The following is a 24,255-nucleotide window of genomic DNA, read 5'->3' as shown; positions in this document are numbered from 1 at the left end:
CACTGCACCACCAGGACCCACTAGGGAATTATCATATTGACCCAAAATTCTTTAAAATTCTCTTTTCCTTTAAATACAAGCATTTGATAAAATTACCTTCCCATATTTTTAATATAGGTAGTTTATCTAACTTCAACATATTCTTTATTTCTAGAAAGGCCTTCTAAAGAAATGAAAGACTGTACAGGAAAGTGTTGGACCTATTCAGAAAATAGTTCCTCTAGAAACACAATATCTAGGCAATGCCTAAAGAGGAGAATCAATTATAAAAAGTTCATGTTGCAGTCAGTTGCATAGAATTTATCAGTCTACGTCTCAAAAGAAAAAAATGGCTCTGAGTACCGGCCAAGTATCTAGGCCATTACTGGATGCTGTTGAACAGTAGAAAAGGCTCCTTTCTGAACCTACATGGTGTGGGCCTACTTGCCTCCAGATGGTAGAAGGCCCAGGGGCTGGGCACGGACCAGTGACAACAGCCTGTTAGCATCACTGATACACTGGCTCAGGGCCTATGGTATTCCCGGAACAGGGCCGCTGGTCCAAGACGAAAAACTATAAATATACAGCCATATGGGACTAAACCAGCCATTCTCAACTGGGGGTAATTTTGCCCTCTAGAACACATCTGGCAATGTCTGGAGACATTTTTGATGGTCACAGCTGGCGGAGGGAGTACTGCTACAGGCATCTACTGGGAAGAGGCCAGACATGCTGCTAAATACAGGCCAGCCCCTCACACAAAGAATTATCCAGCCCAGTGTCAATCGGGCTGTTGAGAAACCCTGGATTAGAGCAACTGTTGCCACCACAACAACCCCCCTACAGCCTCCATGCTGGAAGTGTTCAGGGGAGCAGAGTCCAGAGCTGGCAGGAAGGTGGGAAGAAAGGGGCACCTGTTTCCATTACTATATCCAATCTAACGGCAGTCTGGTGCACTCTGCTTCCTACGGGTCTCTTGAAGACTTCCACTTCTCTCTATTTCTACTGCCACCATCCTAGGCCAACCTATAACCACCTCTCCACCCGGAAGACTGCAGCAGTTTCCTAACTATTGTGCCCACATCCAAATCTATCCTCCACACAACAGCCAGAAGCAATACGCCGCAGCAGTCAATCATGTTCCTGGATTACGTGACGATTCTTGAGAGGGTCAAATCCCACCTCTGCCATTTCTCGCTGTGTGACACAATTACTTAACCTCCCTGTGCTTCCGTCTCCCCACATGTAAAATAGGGATAATAACCATACAAGGAGTCCCCGATTTATTGTGGGGCTCCTTTCCAACTACTCTGACATTGTAAGTTGGTTTTGATGGACCGCAAGTATCTCATTTCAAATGGACAACTGATGGCTTCTTATTGTACCGAGCACTGAATAAGATCACACTACAGGCTTAGTCTACAAGGAAGTCGGGGTCAGTGCGGTAACGATGAAGTCTGGGTTGTATAGGCTGTCGGGCACATGCACAGTTCAATTGTCGTGTGTAGTTAGAGTTGATCTCGCACCACTTTCTATCTGTTGCCACTCCAGACACCAACTTCATTGTAGTCCAGGCTATACGGCAGTGTTTTGAACAGTAAATCATAAACCGAACATCTGCGAGTGAACTTCTAAGAATGATGACATCAGCAAATTATGTGCCGCCACACTGTATGTGGTACATATTACTAACAATAAGATGTACGCCCCCCCCAAAAAAAACAGCACGGTTCATCATAAATACGTTGTAGTCGGGGACCACCTGTACTTATTTCAGAAGGCTGCTGTGAAGATGAGTAAGCTGACACATATAAAGCTCTTTAAAAGTGTCTGACACAAAAAATAAATCTTGTATGATCCCACTCATGAGAAGTATCTATAATAGGCAAATGCATAGACAGTTACCAGGGGCTGGGAGGCAGGGGATGGGAATAAGTGTTGAAGGGACACTGAGTTTCTAATGGGGTGTGAGGAGAAACTCTTGAAAATGGGTAGTGGTGATGGTGGCACAATATGGTAGATGTAATTAACACCAGTGAACTGTACACTTGAAAATGGTTAAAATGAAGGGGGAGTTTTTGCTTGGCGGGTACTGAGTCTACGTTAATGGAGATAGGATAATCAGGGAAAAGACAGGCTAAGGGCTGCACAAATTGAAGAGTGTAATCAACATCGCTGGATTGTGCAGTTAGAAATTGTTGACATGATGAATGCTTTGTTGTGTGTATATGCACAACAATTAAAAAAATAGTTAAAACGGCAAACTCTGTGTTACAAGTATTTTTCCACAATAAAGTTTTCTTTAAAAGTGCCTGGCACAGTGTAAGTGCTCTATAATTTACTTTTATTATTTTCAAATCATTATCTGGCCATGCCACTTCTTTTCAAGGTGTTCTTGTTCTTCTTAGGATACGCATCAATAACTGGGACTGTGACCCCTGAGACCATGCACTGTCTGGTCCACTGCAAATCCCGCCAGCCGTAACCAGTCCTGCTTTACCTCTTGGTCTCTGTGCTCCAGCCACACAGGCATCCTGTGAGCTAATGGAAGGCATGTTGTTTCCTTCTGCCACAGGGCCTTTGCACAGACAGTCCCCTCCCCTTGGAATGTGCTCTTGTTTTTCCTTAACCCTGATCACCCCTCTTTCTATAGTCACTGCACTGATACTTCCTCGCTGGAACCACCTGGGGTGAACTGTGTTTCCTGCAGGACCCAGACCAGTACCGTGGGGAAGGCCATGGTGTCCTAGTCAGATGTGGAAGCTCTGTTAGCATGACTTGAGAAAGCGTTGTTAGAGAATGTTTACATTTCCCATATTGAGTAATTTTGGAAAAAGCAGCAGATTGCCTGATGCTAAAGTCAAAACACTAAGCCAAAACCACCATTCTGTGGTTCTCTAACAACATATGGCTTTTAAATGGCCCTTAAACATGAATGAACGTTGCTGCCCTCACCCCACGAAGATATGGGGCTGAGGTTCCCAGAGGCAGCCTCAATCTTAGACCTAATTAAAACAGCCTCCTGCTCCCACCATGGGCGAGGAAAGGAACTTTCCTCCCTTGCTCTTCAGCTTGGGAAGTGGGTTTGCAGGAGCAAGGATGAATGTGCTCCCCCACCTGACACCACTCTCCAAACCCACCCCTTCATCAAAGGAGTTCCATTCACCCAATATGTCACCACTCCTAACCACATCCTCACGGCACCCTCCAGCTACCTTCTGGGTGCTCTCATAGCCCTTTCTTGTACACTTATCCTTGCTGTAATTTCATATTCACATGTCCAGTCCTTTGACTGGACCTCAGATTGTAAACCAGGCCCTCAGTAAACACGTGTGTGTGTGTTCCTTCCCTCAGTTCCTAACTCTGCATGCCCGGTGTGGTTTGTTTCATGAATGATTATGGCCCTGACTGAACAAATGACTGAATGAATGAGCAGGAAGCCTTAGCTTACACCTTAGTCTCGTGTGCCACATGACAGCAGTTGTGACTCAAAGCTGCATTTGCTTTCAGCTTTATGGAAACTGAAAAATGCTCTGAGTTTGGCTGAGAGGATGCTAGCCATAGCCTGGAGGGAGCTGACTTGTATTCTGGCCAGAGGCTCCTAGAATGCTCTCTTTCCTTCCATCTCAAGAACCTTATCCTTGCTCTGGCAAACCAACTTCCCAAGCTGAAGAGTAAGGGAGGGAAGTTCTGTTCCTTGTCCATGGTGGGAGCAGGGGGCTGTTTTTAGTAGGCCTAAGACTGAGGCTAAGTCTGGAAACCTCAGCCCCATATCTCTGTGGGGTGAGGGCAGCAGCAGTCATTCATGTTTAAGGGCCATTTGAAAGCCATATGTTGTTAGAGAGCCACGGATGGTCGAGTGTTCTGACTTTAGCAACAGGCAATCTGCTTCTTTTTCCAAAATTACTCAATACGGGAAATGTAAACATTCTATAACAACGCTTTCTCAAGTCATCCTAACAGAGCCTCCACATCTGACCAGGACACCATGGCCTTCCCCATGGTACTGGTCTGGTTCTGCAGGAAACATAGTTCACCCCACATGGCTCCAATGATGAGATGCCAATGAAGTGACTATAGACAGAGGGGTGATCAGGGTTAACGAACAACAAGAGCTGTCGAGGCACCAGGGACTAGCAACAGTGGGCAGCCATTACTGTGCCTAGGATTAGAGGATCACAGGGGAAAATGAATCAAGCCCAGTGATAGTGGGAGCCGTGCTGGGCCCTGCTGAGAGGCAGCAACAGTCATGGAGAGATGCTTGTACTGCCAGAGATGGGGCCCAAAAGCACGGGGGTGGGGAGTGGGGGATGCGGGGAGAAATCCTCTGGCCTTTTCTCCTACCCTCCAATCTGCTGCTATGGTTCCTACCAGCTCAGCCCCAACCAGGAGTCAACCAGCAAGAGAATCCAGGTGATGTAGCCTGTGGGGACAGCTTCCCAGAGAATGACTACAAGGATCTTAGTGTAGGGAGAGCAGAACACAACCAGTGGGCCTACCCAATCACACACTACTTTATAATAAAGCATGAACTGACAGGAGTCATGGAAATGGATTTGAAGAGAAAATTTCAAAGACAACTTCCAGTGGCAGGGTTGGGAAGAGAAAGATGCTCCAAGCTCAGGGCTCACTGAAGTGAACGCACAGATGCCGATTTCAAACAGTTACAGACAGACAGCCATTTAATTTTTATCATAATCGCATGCTGGCACTGGCTGCAGTGCGCTCTGCAAATCTATTCAATTAAACAAAGCACTGGGTATGTGAGGTAATAACAGATTCTCAGAGTTGCCTGTAGCCTCCTGCAGGTTCAAATTAAGATCCCAGGGATACTGGCTTAACCCAAAGGGCAAGTCAAACACGGCCTTTCAAATTTTCACAATCCAGCGGCTCCTAAATTCTGTGACTGGAAAACAAAAGACTTTGGCCACATGCGACTGGCGGTTTGGCTTCAAGCTGCAGTTCTCAATCACTTCACTCGTGTAGGAACTGAGTGGCCTCTCCTTAACACCCCCTATCTCAGCCCAAACTGCCAAAGCCAGTCCCTTCCAGCTCACACATACTTCATCCCAGGTGCTTCATCAGCCTCCTGCCAAATAGCCAAAATTAGAACCTAGCAAGACAATCATTATGTTGAGAAAATCAGGAAAACATTTTAAGTGGCAACATGGGAAGGGAAAAGAGGGAGAAGGAAGAAGAGGAGAGAGAGCAAGAAGTAAAGAAGGGGAGAAGTTAAGAAAAGTAGGAAAAGCAGAAGAAAGAAGAGATGGGTGGGAGAGAAGGGAGAAAGGGCTAAGGAAAGGGAAAGGAGGAAGAAGCAGCTAGCAGGAGGCAAAATACAATCTTCATCAGTATTGACTGGTTCTTTCCACGAACTTTTATTGTCTACCATAGTTTGAGGACATTCAAAACCTTCCCCACCTCCATGCTACCCCTCACCCTGTAACTATAAGTCTTCAGTGACTTGGGGCCTTTTGTGATGATGGTTCCTTCCAAAGACGATGCAGATCTTGATCTTTACCTTCTAGGCTCTCAGGATTGAAGCTTCTCCTGATGATATCTGAACTAGATTTTACCTGCACAAAGAAGCTATTACAGGGACGCAGAGAAAGCCTACAAATCGGCATTTGCCGCCAAGTTCTGCCCTCCCCAGTTGAGGTAGGGACATGGCATCTGGGCAGCAGTCTGTTTACCATTGAGGCCCCCAGCCCCTGCTTTGGCATAAATTCCCCCATCTCTCCCAGCATCCTCACTTTTCTTCTATTCCTTTCTGCTCTAAACCACCACTGCAAAAAGTGGCACCCTAGGAAAAGACCTGGGTACCCATCAGAAAAGACCAATCGTTAGAAAAGGACATCATGTTTGGCAAAGTACAGGGTCAGTGAAAATAAGGGAAACCCTCAAGGAGATGGATTGACACAATAGCCACAGCCATGGATTCAGACATACTAATGGTTTTGAGGAGGGTACAGGTCTGGACAATGTTTTGTTCTGCTATACATGAGGTTGCCATTAGCTGGAGCCAACTAGACAGCAACAACAGCAACAACCCAGAGGGAAGGGAGGAAGGAAGGGGATAGAGAGAAGGGAGGGGATGAGATAGAAAAAGAGAAAAATTAGGGCTACTTCAATCATACATCAATTTATGGGGCTGGCCCAGTTCTTTCATACCCTTTATTTATAGTTGGGCAAACTTAGGACCAGAAAGGGCAGCAGGTTAAAGAATGATGGAATACTGGCGTTGGTCTGCTAAGAAGCAGGTCTTTTGGATTCTAGTCCAAGGATTAAATCTTAATAGGGAGCATGGCCTCCTGGGAATTCAGACCTGAGACCTGTGCCAACTCTACCAGGGAGCTGCATGGTGAGTAGGTCTGTAGTCACAGGAAAACAAGCCAGAGCCAAGAGGTCAAAGTCAGCTACAGAAAATAAATGGGGAATTCTCAGGCTACCATGCCCCTTGGACCTGATCAAGATTCTGGGCATGGAAAACATTCTATATAAGTCACCTTTGAAAATAAGTCAAGTTAAACCAGGGATGAGGCTCTACAAAGCTTTACCTCTTCCCTAGTTCAAAAAACACCAGTCTGAAAAAAGGAGGCCTGTTATTATTTAGGACTGGGTTTCTCAACCTTGGTACTCTTGACATTTTGGGCTGGACAATGTTGTTGAGGACTGTTTTGTACATTGTAGGATGTTTAGCACAACCTTGCCTCTACCCACCAGATGCCAGTAGCACCTCCTTTCTGGTTGTGACAACCAAAAAGGTCTCCAAACATTATCAGATGCCCCCTTGGCGGGGGGAGGGGGGGCAAACCACCCCTGTTTGAGAATCACTACTTTAAACATCACAGACTATTAACATGGTCATCTGAGTCCAGAGCCCCAGTCACAGATGGAGAGACTGGGTCAGATTTGCCTCGGTTCCCCCAGCTACAACTGGCAGATTCAAGCTGTGACCTTGAGTTCCCAGAGCCCTGCTCACGGGTACCAGAGAGTTCGTGCTCTGAAACTTGGCAGTTAGCCCTGGCTGTACTACCTCAGCAGCCCCTCGGTCTCTCTTCATGTGATGTGGCTGCCCCATCCCTTGCCTGGTAGGGTTCACTCTAGCAGTACCCCCAACAGTGCAGGATCAGGTAGGTAGCCAGCAGAATTCCCCCCAACATAACGCTCCTCCTGGATGGAAAGAAAGGGCCACAAGTGACCCCTGTGACCTGCCAGGCTTTGTGGGGTCAGGGTGTCTGCACATCTCTCCTTCCCTTTTCATATGTCTGACCTTCCCCAGCCCCACGGAGCTGCTGGGTGGACGGAGCCAGCGTGCAGTATGGTGCTTGGGATTACTGAAGCTCTACGATTCTCCAGCATTTAGGTTATTTAATGGCTGATGAGGATTATTTTAGCTGAAAGACTATACTGCTCTAGCTCAGAAAATGTTTGTATTTCCATTAAAAACCACCAGGCCAAAGGCCCTCTGACTGACATTTTTCACTATTAAAACTACACATACAGTGCATATTTTGGGCCAGAAGACAGGGTGTCCCTTATTTTGTTTTAAGATAAGCAAGCCGACTTCAAAGGCCTCCTCCAACGAGCTCTCCCTGTCCTCCCCTCCTCCCATGGCTCCAGCCTGCTGTCCTGCTCCCACAAGGCGAGCTGGGAGAAGCACCTATCTGCCCGCTGCCTCCTACGGCTTAACCCATTGTCCCCAGAACTGAGATTCTTACAATGATACCCCAGTTTCTTCCCTGGGCTACAGTACACTCAACGGTTAAAACCGTGGACTAGAGCAGCAAACAGACATGCATCTGAATTCCATGTATCTGAGCCTCAATTTCCCTATCTATACATTGGGGATAAAAATGCTCCCCACCCCGACGCTGGTCTGAGAGAGGTTGGAGAAATCCTGAGAGTAGCCCCCAGACATGCTTTTAACTCAGCACTGAAGTCACTCCTGAGGTTCAACCTTCAGCCAAAGATTAGATAGGCCTATAAAACAAACAGTGACACACACAGTTCAACCATGTATATGAGACTAAATGGGCACACCAGCCCAGGCGCAAGGAGGAGGAGGCAGGAGGGGACAGGAAAGCTAGAAGAATGGAAATGGGGAAGCCAAGGTCGAGAAGGGGAGAATGTTGACATGTGGCAGGGTTAGCCATCAATGTCACAAAAAATATCTGTATATTAATTGTTTAATGAGAAACTAATTTGCTCTGTAAACTTTCACTTAAACCAAAAGTAAAAAAAAAAGCTCCCCACCTCACAGGAGGCAACAGTAACAATGCCAGTGAAGTACTTGGCACATACCTGACATGTAAAAAGCACTTAATGAGTGTTCACTGGTAATGTTAATCCCATCTCCCAAAGTCCTCATAGTATAGATGCTGGGGCCATTTTAATCCTGTGAAGGCCACCTAATCAGAGACAGCAGATTCCTCAAGGACAGCAATGGCAAAGGGCTCTTGATTCTACCTGCTATGCTTTGATTCATTCCTTATAACCACTTGTGAAACATATCTCTGCTTGGCTCACATATTTCACATTCAGAGAATTTTGTGAAAAATAAATGCAACACACAAAAACACAAGGGAATTCTATTGTAGCCCTATGGGAGTGAGCAGTGTCATTATCCTGGACAGCAATTTTTCACTTTTGACAAAAAATTTCTGCATTCAAATAGAGGTCTTCAAGGAAAGGAACAGAGACAGTCCCGCATCTCCTGGACACCATCTATGTGCCAAGCCATTGACTGAGTGGACTCATGGACAGAATTCCACACTGGAGGGAGACTTGGAGATCACCTAGACCCCCACTCATGGTGGACATTTTCCCCATAGCATCCAGAACAAGTGATTTTTTTCTCCCAGGATGTGCTGAAATCCCCCAGGAGCCACCTCAAAAAGCTAGAGTTCCTACTGCTACATTCTTTCACAATGAAGAAAAATCTTCCCCCTCTTAAATTCCCCATCCCACTTCAATCACATTCTTCTGAGGCAACACAGATCAATTCCACTTCCTTCCTTACATGTCACCTCTAAAGTAGTTAAAGGAAGCATCTGTCTTCTTGACCTTCTCTAGGCCACATCTCCCTAACCTGCCAGCTATCTCAAGCACGACGAGATTTTCAGGTGTCTCTTGACCTATCTCCTCAGCACGTGAATCCCCCTTCTCCACAACGGTTCACTAACCATGACACCCAGAAGGGAACACAAATATATACTGGGCACACATGCATATGAGTAAATATCCATTAGGAATGCTATCCCTAAGGTATAGTTGCAAACTTGGCCTTTTTTTTTTTTTACTCCATGAGACTCCATAACGATCAGCTGATACTTTTTTTTTTTTTTTTACTGTATTTTGTTCATTTCAGCAGAAACTAACAACTGCCCCCAATGCTGGCCAACGGGTCCCTCCTCTCGCACCAGTTCTTGCACACTAGTTTTCCTAAAATATAAGTGCCACAAATGCAGAGATTCTTGTCCTTTCTATTTTCTCAGAGCAGGACTTACATAGTACCCAGGACTTAGAACAGTCCCTTACACATAGCAGGTGTCCAAACCTACTGAATGAACTGTTAAACGAATCAGAGGTCAACGGATGGTATGTGCTACTTAAAGGTCAGGGAGATTCCCTTCTTGTGTGCCTTGTACTCATTTCCTCCTTTCTACTGCTGGAATGTGGATGAGATGGCTGGAGCTGAGGCAAAAACTCTGGGCCATAAGATTGAAGTTGAGAATGGCAAAGCCTCCAGGCAGAAGGAGAATGGATCCTTGGTGATCACAGAGCTACCTGTATTAGCTTCTGGAAAGTACAGCTTTCTGCTCCTGGTATTTGAAGCTAACTAGAACATTCCACTGTTCTAAAGTTATTTTCTTTATAGTTAAGTTTTGTATGCTAGAAGTTTATGTCCACCAAGTCCTTTCTCTTCTGCTGAAGGCTCTAAGACACTAACTTCAGGGATAAAATAGGGAAACAGAAACCATGAGTGGAACGTAACCACGCATTTATGTCACTGCCTGTACCCTCAAACCCAGACTGCTTTTGAATGAGCTGTTTTTCATGGTATTTATTTTCCTACCCACTCTTCTACCTGCCCTCAGTCGCTGCAAAGAACTCAGAAAGCTGTATCAGGCTTCATCGGTATTCTAACTGACTCAAGGACTTTTTAGAACTGAGCAGGAAGCAAACAAAACCGGTTGACTGGGACGTTCTAGAACACATTACTACAGTTGTTAAAATTGAACATATCAAAGTTTTTCTAAATAATTGCCATTGCTTAGAGTAAAAAGTATGTTTTAGCAAAAAAAAAAAAAAAATTGGTGAAAACATCAGGTCAACTGGAGTTTGAAAATAGAAGCAGTGTACGCTAACTGAAGTACAACCAGAATGCTCCTTAGAAGCAAGGATGGTGAGACTGCATCTTATACACATCGGACATGTTGTCAGGAGGGATCAGTCCCTGGAGAAGGACATCATGCTTGGTAAAGTACAGAGTCAGTGAAGAAGAGGAAGACCCTTAACGAGATATACTGACACTGTGGCTGCAACAATGGGCTCAACCATAACAATGATAGTCAGGATGGCGCAGGACTGGGCAGTGTTTCGCTCTGTGGTACATAGGGTTGCTATGAGTCAGAACTGACTTGACAGCACCAAACAACAATAACATAAACCAGGTAGCATCAAGTCAACTCTGACTAATGAAGCCCCCACGTGTGTCAGAGGAGAACTGCACTCCACAGGGTTTTCAATGGCTGATTCTTCAGAAGGAGGTCACCAGGCCTTTCTTCCAAGGCACTTCTAAAAGGTCTGGAACCTCTAACCTTTCACTTAGCAGCCAAGCACTTTAACCATTTGTATTACCCAGGTACTCCACACACAGCCTAGCATATAATTACATATATATATTTTTATATAATATTTTATGACTTAAAAATTACTTTCTCATCAATGCATAATCTCATTCAATCCTCATAACATCTCTGTAAGATGGTACAATCCTTTTGTGACTGAGTTTATCAATTTTCAATAACGATTGCCTTCGAACTCCTCTCCCAGATTCCATTTCTCCTGTTCAAACTGCCAACTACTTGGAAGTCTTCACGAGAGAAATGCAATTTGTCTTTTCTTATGTTGGCATGAGGTAAAGAATAAATTGATTTTTATCATTTTCTGCACCCTACCTCTCCTTTGAAGGGCACTTACCTAATGAGTGGCTCTCTCAGAAAGGATTCCAGATCAAAGAGGCCAAAGGGATAATGCCCTAGAATAAGCTGCTGCCTTGTCTCACTGTAATTCCTAAAAGAACCCAGTGTATACAAAGGCTTGTGAGGCTATCTGGAGATGTCTAAGATCTGACAATATCCAGTAAATTAAGATGAATCTCACAACTTCAACTGATGAGTTAAAAACGTAGGGTCCACTCAAAATTTTTCCAGAATGCAAGCAGCGGAAATCACCAGGGGAAGTTTAAAATACACACTTTAAGTTATTAACCAGGTCTCAAAATCCTTATTCACTCAGCATTTTATACTGACTGGCAAATACCAGTTCAGCTGCCTGTCTGCCTATTAAATTACTGTGTTAGTTTAAATCATCCGAGCAAATGCACACAGATAAATTTTAAGGACTGTATCTTATGGCCCTCAATTCCTTTTAGCCACAGATATCAAATTCACCTGCCACAAATTAAATAATTGGGCTTTGGTTACTGGAATGTTAAGCTTATTAACCAGTACTAATAAAACCAAACATATAGAATGATGTTCTTAATACTATTTCACTAAAATTCCTTTCAAATGGGAGCAAAAGTAACAAAGACGGATCATTACGAAATGTTTTAGCAAGAAGTTTTAGATACTTTTTAAGTGAAAAAATAATCTTATGCACAAGGAAGATGAATACTATGTTCCTCCATGAAAATATATGGCTGGGAACTGTTAGCTCCTTGCAGGGCGGGAATGACGACTGGCAGTTGGAATAATGACCAATAAAGATCAAACTGAAGAACTGGGTGTTGATGGGAGAAATCCTACAGAAAATATGGTCAAAAGCTTTCATTTTGTACTAACTTGGCCTCAGACTATTGGAAAGGACACCACATTTCTCCTGCCCCCTCTTCACCTCAAATAGCCGAGAGGGTCAGTGGCTCACTAGCGGGTGCAGGAGGTAGTGACTGCACTCCCTGACCCTGTCAGAGGGGGTGATGTGCAAATGACCCCATTGTCCGCAGCAGCGGTGGGTGGCACTGAGGGAGGGGTCGCCAAGGCAGTGGCCTGACCAGGGTTGGTGTCACCGGTCACCCACCAGTAACTCATCGCCCATCACCCACCCACGAGTCAGGGTATGGGCGGCTGGGCCTGGGTGGAGAGGAAGGTCTCCATCTTGGACAATGGGAAAGGGGAAGAGCTGAGAGGAGCTACGGGGTGGGGGGCCACGGGATAGGGGTGGGGGTGGAGGGTACACAAACGGGTGTAGCACTTAGCCCAGCACAGGGCTGACCCACCCACTCCAGGGTGGGTGGGTGACACCATGAGTAACCACATTGGGTGACACCAACCCTAGTGGCGCCACTGAAGAGGGACCTCAACCTTTTGAAATGGCTTTCTTAGTGGGTACACAAGAAACTCTACTTCTATGCAACTATTTATTCATTTATTTGCTCATTCATTTTACTAAAACACAAGCTTGACAAGGGCAGGGGTGTTGTTGTTGAAGGATTATTCTCAGCATCTAGAACAATGCCTGACACTTAGTAAGTACTCAAAAAATATTTATGAATTTTTTAATGAATTCACCCTTTCATTCCACAAGTGCTTACTGAATGCCAGTCACATGACAGGTTCTAGATATCCAAAATTAAAAGGAAAACCCACTGTAAGTAAAATGAAACCACTTTATGAGACATCTTTAAATTAGAAAAAACAGACAATATTTTCTCACTTTAAATTCAACCTGAATTTAAAATAAGAGGACAGTTCCCTGCATTGCTCAGGAAGAACGCAGGGTAAGGTTTAAGTCAGTGTTGCACATGTTTCAAAATGATAAAACATAAAAACAACAAAACCCTGGTTAACGATGAAACAGCTGGGGCTGGGGGTGGGGGTAGCTATCAAAAGCTAACACAAGGCACCTATGTGACAATGGAGCAATCTGTTTCTTGACTGTGGTGATGGCTACATGTATCTATGTTGTTGTTAGGTGCTGTTCAGTCGGTTCCAACTCATAGTAACCCCACGAACAACAGAACGAAACGCTGCCTGGTCCTGCGCCATCCTCACGATCGTTGCTGTGCTTAAGCCCATTGTTGCAGCCACTGTTGTCAATCCATCTCATTGAGCGTCTTTCTCTTTTTCACTGATTCTCTACTTTACCAAGCACAATGACCTTCTCCAAAGATGGGTCCCTCCTGACAACATGTCCAAAGTATGTGAGATGAAATCTCACCATCCTTGCTTCTAAGGAGCATTCTGGTTGTACTTCTTTCAACACAGGTTTCAGATACAGAATTCATTCTTCTGGCAGTCCATGGCATATTCAATACTCTTCACCAACACAATTCAAAGGCATCGATTCTTCTTCAGTCTTCCTTATTCACCGTACAGCTTTCACATGCACATGAGGTAAATGAAAATATCATGGCTTGGGACAGGCACACCTTAGTCCTCTAAGTGACATCTTTGCTTTTTAACACTTTAAAGAGGCCTTTTGCAACAGATTTGCCCAATGCAATATGTCATTTGATTTCTTGGCTTCTGCTTCCATGGGAGTTGATTTATACATGGAACTAAACACACACACAAGTGCATGTAAAACAGTAGAAACTTCAATAAGGTTGATGGTTTGTGCCAATATCAAGTTCTTGGTGTGACATGAACCTAAACTATGCAGGATGCTACCCTGAGGGAAACTGGGTGAAGAGTACAAGGGGCTTCTCTGTACTGCTTCTTCATTTGAACGTCAACTTACAATTACTTAAAAATAAGAAAATAAAATCAAATAGCAGGATTCTTATCAAAACATTCTTTATATTAGCAAAACATATGAATTAAGAGAGAGATTCAATAATGGGGTAAGTCTAAATGACAGTATATTGAGTAATTAAAAGTTTGTATTGGTGACATGAAAGGGTTTCACCATTCAGTAAGCAAAAGAAGCAGACTTTATAAAATATTCAAGTACAATCTAATTTTGTTAAAAATAAACAAATAGTGTTTATAAGGGTACACGCCAAAATGTCATCAGCGTCTATCTCTGCATGGTAGGTTACGGATAATTTTGTTTTTTAATTTTGCACTTCCATTTTTCCTTATTTTTACTTTCTAAAATGAACAAGTATTACTCAAACATAGTATCTAAAAGGCCATCTGTCCTGTGCAAAGGGGTCAGGAGAATTCTGTGTAGCTCTAGAGCCCAAATGAAGATGAGTGGGAAAATCACATGGAAAGAGATTTCAGTTCAATATAAGGAAGAATGCAAGACCCATGGAGTATGGACCACCACACATGAGGCCAAGGCTTCCAACAGGAATGATGCTCACTGGGGCCTGTTGAATCCTCTATTAGCAATTATGCGGACAGGAGTCAGGCCTATGCAGGCCAGGAGGTTGGGCCCTGCTGTCTTCTAATTCTACAACTCAGTGCCATTTGATTGTGTGTGGGGGCGCCATTTGATTTTGCAATGGGTTTAACAGACACCACATCTCATTTTCAAAACCTCTTTTGTGCTTCCAAGCACTTTCACATATGCTGGTTCATGTTCATTTCAGTCCTCTTTTTCTTTTTTCCATCCTGTCCCTATAACAATTCTGTCGAGTGGGCAGAGCAGGTATTATTACATCCATTTTACTGAAGAGAAACCTGAGGCAGCCAGAGAGTGCGCTCCTGTAACGTCATGGAGTAAGCCCCTGTAATGCCCCATCTCTGTTGTCTCAATGCGTGGCCCGCCCCTATTTCCTCTGACACCACACAGCCTCTCCCTTTCCACCAGGGTAACTAGGTATCATGGATTGAATTGTGTCTCCCCTAAAAATATTTATTGGACTCCTAACTCCTGTAACTGTTATATTAATGAGGCTCTATAGGGTGTGTCCTGAACCCGATCATTTCTGAGTTACAAGGAGCACCACAGACACAGAGACAAGCAAGCACACCACATGAAGACTGCCAAGGAACCCAAGAATGCCTGGGCTACAGAAGCTGAAAGAGACAAGGATCTTTCCCTAGACCCAACAGAAAGAGGGAGCCTTCCCTTAGAGCTGACACCCCGAATTAGGACCTGTAGCTTCCTGAAGGTGAGAAAATACATTTTTCTTCTTTAAAGCCACTCACTTGTGGTATCTGTGTTACAGCAGCACTAGTTAACTAAGACACTGGGTAAACCTGGCCTAAAGATGTTTGCATCATACTTACCAGTCGAATGAAATACCGGCCATGCTTGGCACAGGGCAATGAATACTGACGATGACATGAGCCGATTAATTGTCCCCACTAACTATGCTGACTCAGTCATTACCAAGTAACCAATAATTGGTCAGCTCAGCTTAAAAATCAAGATCAGTCAAACCAGTGAGTTGACTTGAATGTCCCAAGAGGCTGATGAATCTAATTGGGATTTCAGTCAATGTAACTGCTCTGTACCCATGTCCCCCATAGTGCTGGGGATGGAACCTATAAGTCGAGGCTTCTGGGCCAGTTAGACAGTGAATGGGGTTCAGACTGGGCTTAATGAAGCAGGGCTTTGTTACCTTTTACCAGAGGAACTGACAGAGGAATTCTGTGTTTATTTTGCAGTGGCAGCAGATTAAGCACTTCAGCAATAATGTGGCAATTTACCAGAAGAGGTCTTAGTTAGGTGCTATCTGAAATCATGAAATTAAGTGGGAAAACATACACATGAAATAGGTTTATATGTTTTAGAAAAATAAATCCAAATTTTAGATAAATGATACTCTTCACAAAGTATACTAAACAAATGACATATTTTCATTGGCTGACGTATCATTTTTTCTGTGCCAAGCCCTCTGCTGAGTGCCTCTCCTCACAACCACCCCCACACAAGTCGGTACAGGGCGAAACTGAAGGGTCAGCAGGTTAAGGTGAGTCTCCCCGACTCACACAACCACCAAATGGAGAAGCTTCAAGAGTCTAACTCAGGTCTGAGGGCTCCAAAACCAGCACATTCTACCATTACTTGTCCTCTCAAAATGATGAAAGTATACTCTCTTTTTATAAACAGGAAGTAATGAGAGAGAGTTCCTTCATAATGGCATAATAAATCACTTCGGGAGAGGTAGAGTTAACTTGGGAACAGCTGGGGAACAATGAAAGAAAGTGGGTTTAACTTGACATGTAACAACACACAACGAGACCAAAGAGGGTTAGGTGAACAGAAGAAGTATAAAGGCTGGTGGAATCAATGTACTGGTCTTGTTAATACATTACTAGTAACAAATTTATTGATTATTGACCAAGGTGAAAATGTCACGGGTGTTTGGAATATTTTTCTTCTTAACTATGTAAAATCCAACCCATAGCATTCAGCCTACCCATTCATTCAACAATTACTGTTGTTGTTGTTAGGTGCCGTCCAGGCCGTTCTGACTCAGCGACCCTATGCACAACAGAACGCAACACTGCCCGGTCCTGCGCCATCCTTACAATCGTTGTTATGCTTGAGCTCATTGTTGCAGCCACTGTGTCAATCCACTTCGCTGAGGGTCTTCCTCTTTTCCCATGACCCTGTACTCAGCCAAGCATGGTGTCCTTCTCCAGGGACTGATCCCTCCTGACAACATGTCCGAAGTATGTAAGACACAGTCTCGCCATCCTTGCCTCTAAGGAGCATTCTGGCTGCACTTCTTCCAAGACGGATTTGTTCATTCTTTTGGCAGTCCATGGTATATTCAATATTCTTCACCAACACCACAATTCAAAGGTGTCAACTCTTCTTCGGTCTTCCTTATTCATTGCCCAGCTTTCACATGCATATGCTGTGATTGAAAATACCATGGCTTGGGTCAGGCGCACCTCAGTGTTCAGGGTGACATCTTCGCTCTTCAATACTTTGAAGAGGTCCTTTGCAGCAGATTTGCCCAATGCAATGCATCTTTTGATTTCTTGATTACTGCTTCCATGGCTGTTGATTGTGGATCCAAGTAAAACGAAATCCTTGACAACTTCAATCTTTTCTCCATTTATCATGATGTTGCTCATTGGTCCAGTTGCGAGGATTTTTGTTTTCTTTATGTTGAGGTGTAATCCATACTGAAGGCTGTGGTCTTTGACCTTCATTAGTAAGTGCTTCAGGTCCTCTTCACTTTCAGCAAGCAAGGTTGTGACATCTACAAAACGTAGGTTGTTAATGAGCCTTCCTCCAATCCTGATGCCCCGTTCTTCTTCATATAGTTCAGCTTCTCGGATTATTTGCTCACCATACAGATTAAATAGGTGTGGTGAAAGAATACAACTCTGACACACACCTTTCCTGACTTTAAACCAATCAGTATCCCCTTGTTCTGTCCGAACAACTGCCTCTTGATCTATGTAAAGGTTCCTCATGAGCACAATTAAGTGTTCTGAAATTCCCATTCTTCGCAGTGTTATCCACAGTTTGTTATGATCCACACAGTCGAATGCCTTTGCATAGTCAATAAAACACAGGTAAACAACCTTCTGGTATTCTCTGCTTTCAGCCAGGATCCATCTGACATCAGCAACGATATCCCTGGTTCCACGTCCTCTTCTGAAACCAGCCTGAATTTCTGGCGTTCCCTGTCGATACACTGCTGCAGCCGTTTTTGAACGATCTTCAGCAAAATTTTGTTTGTGTGTGATATTAATGATATTGTTCTATAATGTCCACGTTCGGTTGGATCACCTTTCTTGGGAATAGGCATTAATATGGATCTCTTCCAGTCAGTTGGCCAGGAAGCTGTCTTCCATATTTCTTGGCATAGACGAGTGATCACCTCCAGCGCTGCATCTGTTTGTTGAAACATCTCAGTTGATGTTACATCAATTCCTGGAGCCTTGTTTTTCGCCAATGCCTTCAGAGCAGCTTGGACTTCTTCCTTCAGTACCATTGGTTCCTGATCATATGCCACCTCTTCAAATGGTTCAATATCGACTAATTCTTTTTGGTATAATGGCTCTGTGTACTCCTTCCATCTTCTTTTGATGCTTCCTGCTTTGTTTAATATTTTCCCCATGGAATCCTTCACTATTGCAACTCGAAGCTTGAATTTTTTCTTCAGTTCTTTCAGCTTGAGAAACACCAAGCGTGTTCTTCCCTTTTGGTTTTCCGTCTCCAGCTCTTTGCACATGTCTTTATAATACTTTGTCTTCTCGAGGGGCCCTTTGAAATCTTCTGTTCAGTTCTTTTACTTCATGAATTCTTCCTTTTGCTTTAGCTGCTCGATGCTCAAGAGCAAGTTTCAGAGTCTCCTCTGACATCCATCTTGGTCTTTTCTTTCTTTCCTGTCTTTTCAGTGACCTCTTGCTTTCTTCATGGATGATGTCCTTAATGTCATTCCACAACTCGCCTGGTCTTCAGTCACTAGTGTTCAATGAGTCAAATCTGTTCTTCAGATGGCCTCTAAATTCAGGTGGGGTATACTCAAGGTCATATTTTGTCTCTCGTGGACTTGGTCTGATTTTCTTCAGTTTCAGCTTGAACTTGCATATGAGCCATTGATGGTCTGTTCCACAGTCGGCCCCTGGCCTTGTTCTGACTGATGATATTGAGCTTTTCCATCGTCTCTTTCCACAGATGTAGTCAATTTGATTTCTATGTGTTCCATCTGGTGAGGTCCATGTGTATAGTTGCCGTTTATGTTGGTGAAAGAAGGTATTTGCAAAGAAGAAGTCATTGGTCTTGCAAAATTCTATCATTCGATCTCTAGCATTGTTTCTATCACCAAGACCATATTTTCCAACTACTGATCCTTCTTCTTTGTTTCCAACTTTCACATTCCAATCAGCAGTAATTATCAATGCATCTTAATTGCATTTTCAATCAATTTCAGACTGCAGAAGCTGATAAAAATCTTCTATTTCTTCATCTTTGGCCCTAGTGGTTGGTGCGTACATTTGAATAATATTCATATTAACTGGTCTTCCTTGTAGGCGTGGATATTATCCTATCACTGACAGCGTTGTACTTCAGGATAGATCTTGAAATGTTCTTTTTGACCATGAATGCAACACCATTCCTCTTCGAGTTGTCATTCCCAGCATAGTAGACTATACGATTGTCCGATTCAAAATGGCCAATACCAGTCCATTTCAGCTCACTAATGCCTAGGATATTGGTGTTGATGCGTTCCATTTCATTTTTGATGATTTCCAATTTTCTTAGATTCATACTTCATACATTCCAGGTTCCAATTATTAATGAATATTTGCAGGTGTTTCTTCTCATTTTGAGTCATGCCACATCAGCAAATGAAGCTCCGAAAAGCTTTACTCCATCCACGTCATTAAGGTTGACTCTACTTTGAGGAGACAGCTCTTCCCCAGTCATCTTTTGAGTGCCTTCCATCCTGGGGATCTCATCTTCCAGCACTATATCAGACAATGTTCTGCTGCTATTCGTAAGGTTTTCACTGGCTACTGCTTTTCAGAAGTAGACTGCCGGGTCCTTCTTCCTAGTCTGTCTTAGTGTGGAAGCTCAGCTGAAACCTGTCCTCCATGGGTGACCCTGCTGGTATCTGAATACCGGTGGCATAGTTTCCAGCAACACAGCAACACACAAGCCCCCACAGTACGACAAACTGACAGACACATGGGGGAAATTATCGAGCACCTACCATATGCTAGGCACTGCTCTAGACAGAGCCACTACTGCAGTGACTCAAACAGACAAAAGTTCTGGACTTGGTGGAGTTCACATAAGCTCCAGGAGAAAATGTGTTACGAAAAAGGGAACCCGAGGTTGAAGACTCTGGTTTTAATCATGGCCGATGATCTTAAGCAAATTACTTAAAATCTCTGAGTCCCAGTTCTCTCACCTCTAAGCTGAGGATAATAATATCTGCTTTTATTATATCTTTTATTAGGAAAAATGGAAGTTTATATGTGGAAAAAAAACTACTTACTCTCTGGTCTTGGAGAAACTGAGGTAGTTGACAGGAATAAAATTTTTGTCCTTATTATTAAATCCTTCAAAATATTTCATTCCATATTTTCCATGATCTAAGCCTTCTTGGTTTAATGTTAACCATGTGTAAGACTTGCTGGGTCAGGATAAGGTCACTCTTCCATACTTAGCCACAATTTCAAAGTCTCTGTTACAGGCTTAAGATACCACAATTATGTACATTTCCCCTTATTGTGGAAGGAAGTTGGATTTAAATTATATCTTAGTGATTATTTCATTTTATAACTTAGAAATGCTGCTTCAAGTTCTAGTTGCCTACTTCTTTAGAATCAGATATATAGCAACTGATCATTTCTAGAATCTTTGTGCAATTTTCTGTCCTATATTCTTCTGTGACATTATTTCATTTTTAGAATGAATTAAGGGCTAGGTGACTGTGGGTCCATCACAGGGCCCCAGGAAGGACCATTTCTCAGTACACAGCTGCACTTTATCGATTAAATAGAGAAAGTCACTGGCTCCAGTCTCCCCCTTTACCTATCCCATCCTGGGGCGATTTCCAAGCCCATTTTTATCAGTCCAGCAAATCAGAGAACTGAATTTTCAACAAAGAAGTGCGAACCTTGAGACTCCATGAAAGCCAATATAAGTGAGGCATTGTACACAAGAGAAAAGAATATAATTAGCAAGGTTATAGTCACGATTAGGAAATACCTCCTCAGAAAAGTTTCCATTTAACTCTGAGCAGCACTCAAATTACTATTGTGCTTAACAAGGCCTCTGTCTCTTGGCTGGCTCAGACCTTTACTACAGATCTAGGAAGACCACCGCTGTATGCAGAACACAGATGCACAAAATCTTATGCTGGATTTTTAAAAAAATAACCAATATGCAAATAGAGACACTGAAGCTATAACTAAAGAACTAAGAAACAAAGCCTCAGAAATGACCAGTCAAATATTAGCTAAATCATTCCTTTTCTGAGCTCTTCCTTCACCCTTACCACAGGCAAAGAGGGGTTACAAGAGACAGACAAGGAAAGCCACCATGGGTACTCACTTCATCTCCAGAATCTCTTCCAGCTGTTTCCTCCTCTCTATCCGAAGATTGGCCAAATGTGCTTCTTTTTCAGCCAGGGACTGCTGCGTTGAGGCAAGGCGTGCTTTAGTGGCATCTAGCTCTTGTCTGGTCTTCTCCAACGCATTCATCAGCTCTTCTATCTGAAAGGCACAGGGACTTCGATGTGTTATTTCTTCTCCGTTCAAGCGAAAGGCATTCCTTGCTAGCTTGTGCTCTGGCAGTAAACACAAGAGGATCACTGTGTCTTGGAGCCCACTCTTTGTCACTGATTAAAAATAAATGTCTTAACAAATGTGGACAACAAACAACCACATTACTCCAAGGTCTTTATTCAATTGGATTGCCCAATAACTTTATAGAAACGATTTAATATACTCATCAGAAGTGTGGGGGGGGTGGTGAGTGGCTTGACCCAATTTTAACCTGCATTTGGCAAAAATCTCAAATGCTTTCTCAAAGCTGGTGGAAGGCAACACTCAAAATGCATTCTGCCTGGCATATTTAATTCTGTTTGTGGGCCCCAGAGTACACGGACGGGAACTCAACCTACGTGTTTCAGATCCATTCACGTTTCAACCTACCAAAACCTTCTTTGGGAAAAGTGATTTGATGTCCAAGGGGCCTCGTGAGACCCCTCGCACCTCATCTCTCTGCTTTAGATTCAGGAAACAAGGTTTGGCCAAAGGTAAACAGAATTCCGGCCACAAGAGGTTCAAGTTTGGTTTGCCCCTGAAGTTTGAGAGGGTTCTAAACTTGAAATAAATGACATGTAACTTTTATAGGGTGCTAATACAACATAGAAATATGCCAGACTATCAAATAACCAGGGTTTTCAGCCAGGTCCCAAAAAATTGGACCAGAAAGCCCCAAGCAAGGCCTTATCCTCCCCAAACCATGGGGGGGTCTTTAAAAGTAAGCACACAACAAAGAGGGCTGGTGTTTATGGTTCTGTCCTAAAGACTTCCGTGGAGCAACCTGGTGAAATGCCATCCCTCACACAGATGCAGGCTTCATCCACCCTGCTGATTCAAAACTGTGTTTCCAGGAAGTTTCTAGATTCCACAGCTGATGTTTGGGTTTCTAAGTCACCCCTTCCAGCTGAACTTGGCAGAAGGGTCTCATCCATCACTAAAGTCAACAGAGCGCCCTTCAAAATGTGTCAATGACATGTTAGGTTCCAATTCATAAAGACTTTCTACACAATTTATGCAGTTTTACATGGAATTTATTCAGAATAAGCATTATCGTTCACATCCAAGGTAAATTACATGCTTTTAAGATTCACAAACCCCTCCATTTTGTCCTGATAAAAAGAAGAAATTTAATGCTATGTTATATAAATCAGAGGTAAAGCCAAAAAGAGTTTAAAAAGCAAGGAAAAGGAAGAATAACTTACTCAAGTCACAGAACCACACCTGTTTAATTATAGTCTACTCAGCATTATTCCCTAACGTTACAAACATATGAAATCTTAAAAAGCAGTCATATACTTTCCAGTTTCTCATATAAATCCATAGAATATCACAAACGTAAATAGAAGCTCTTCAAAGAAGCAATACGTGATGAACCTGAAGCAGACTTTGTTTTCCTCCTTTTCTTTTTCTTCCCTATTTTGATATACTCATTACAAAACTAAAACCAAACCCACTGTCATCAAGTCGATTCCAGCTCATGGTGGCCCCACGTGTTGCAGAGTAGAACTGTTCCATAGGGTTTTCTTGGTTGTAACCTCTATGAAAGCAGATCAACCAGGCCTTTCTTTCACCGAGCTGCTGGGTGGGTTTGAACTGCCAACCGTTAGTTTCATAGTCAAGTGCAAATTGGTTAATAATAGCAGTATCAAAAAAGATCAGAATTATGGACATTCCAAGGACCAACCAGTTACAGTCAGGCTCTCCCTCTGCACAGGGTGGTGTATGTCCTCACGACCTCTTTTTCTTTCGGGAATTGATCTTTATTTCTGCTCTCAGAGAAAAGAACCTCTTGGATTCTTCCCTGCTAGATCTCTCATTAATTGAACCCAACCTGTCTGCAATCTACAGACACAGAGCTACTCAACTGGGTTTCCAAGTTTTAAGTTCACCTGCCACCTGGCTGTCTGGAGCACATACCACCTAGTTTTACATTAACCCAACTTTAACAATTATACTTGAAATAATGATTTGCAGGCTGCCCCAGTCATTTCAGCAACTACCAGACGGAGAGACCTAGCACCTAAAGAATGTAATGTAGGTATTTTACTGACGGAGATGTTATTGACTTCCAACAATGACAGCTCCTGGTATCAGATGAGACTGCTATTCTCAACACCCTGGAAGCAGGGTCTCTAAGTAACTTCCCAGGTCACAAGAAGCCTTCCTCAGGCTCCCACTCCTCCCAAGTCATGTGTCCCTGGCCAGTGAGTAGTATAGTACATATACTGAGGACCAGGTGGGGCTACCGGCATCAGATAACCCATTCCAGTCTTAGTGTGACAACTGTTTCTTTCTGTAACTTTGTGCAAATCGTCATTCTACTCTTGAAGTCTCAGTTTGCTCATCTGTAAATTGGGGGGACTGAACTAGTTGATGCCATAGTACCTTCTATATTTAACATTCCAAACTTCTGCAAACCGTGTCCTTTGCTACCAGAACAGGAGCATTAAAAAGCCATGAAGGTTTTCCCCGCTGCAGTGATCATTAGGGTGGTTCACAATATTCCAGTTCTCTTCCTTATGGGCACATGGTAGGTACACTCTTTAAGCTGGGTGTGGCTTAAACCAATAAAACAATTGCCATTTCCAGGCAGAAGCATGCAGGTGCTAGTGATCAACTCCAGCCTTCCCTGTGTGCTGGCATGGTGACTGCAGAAGACTATTTCAAGGTCTTCCTTCACCAGTCCGAGTCCCTGAGCAATGACAATGAAGCTCCATGCTAAGCCAAATCAGGAGAGCAAGAAATGAACCTTTGTGGGGTAACCTCACTGAGATTAGGAGGCTGTTTGTTACCCTAGCATAATCTGCTCCATCTTGACTGGTGAAGTGTCAAACTTCTTATCATGTGCTCTAGACCTGCCTCCATTTCCCCACAAGTCTTCCCCCCATCAAGAGGAAACTGCTTT

General features: G+C 43.5%; 1 protein-coding gene across 1 annotated transcript in view; it reads right to left on the bottom strand.

The window, feature by feature from the left end:
- ERC2 (ELKS/RAB6-interacting/CAST family member 2) overlaps positions 1-24,255 on the bottom strand; it is an 866,181-nt gene that overhangs the window by 177,612 nt on the left and 664,314 nt on the right. The window contains 1 exon segment of the mRNA XM_064275182.1: positions 21,136-21,354. Within this exon segment, the coding sequence (XP_064131252.1) occupies positions 21,136-21,354 (219 nt within the window).

Source organism: Loxodonta africana, chromosome 22 (assembly GCF_030014295.1).
Source record: "Loxodonta africana isolate mLoxAfr1 chromosome 22, mLoxAfr1.hap2, whole genome shotgun sequence".
Lineage (NCBI taxonomy): Eukaryota > Metazoa > Chordata > Mammalia > Proboscidea > Elephantidae > Loxodonta > Loxodonta africana.
Note: the sequence above shows the minus strand (reverse complement) of the source record. Positions and strands in the feature narration are given on the sequence as shown.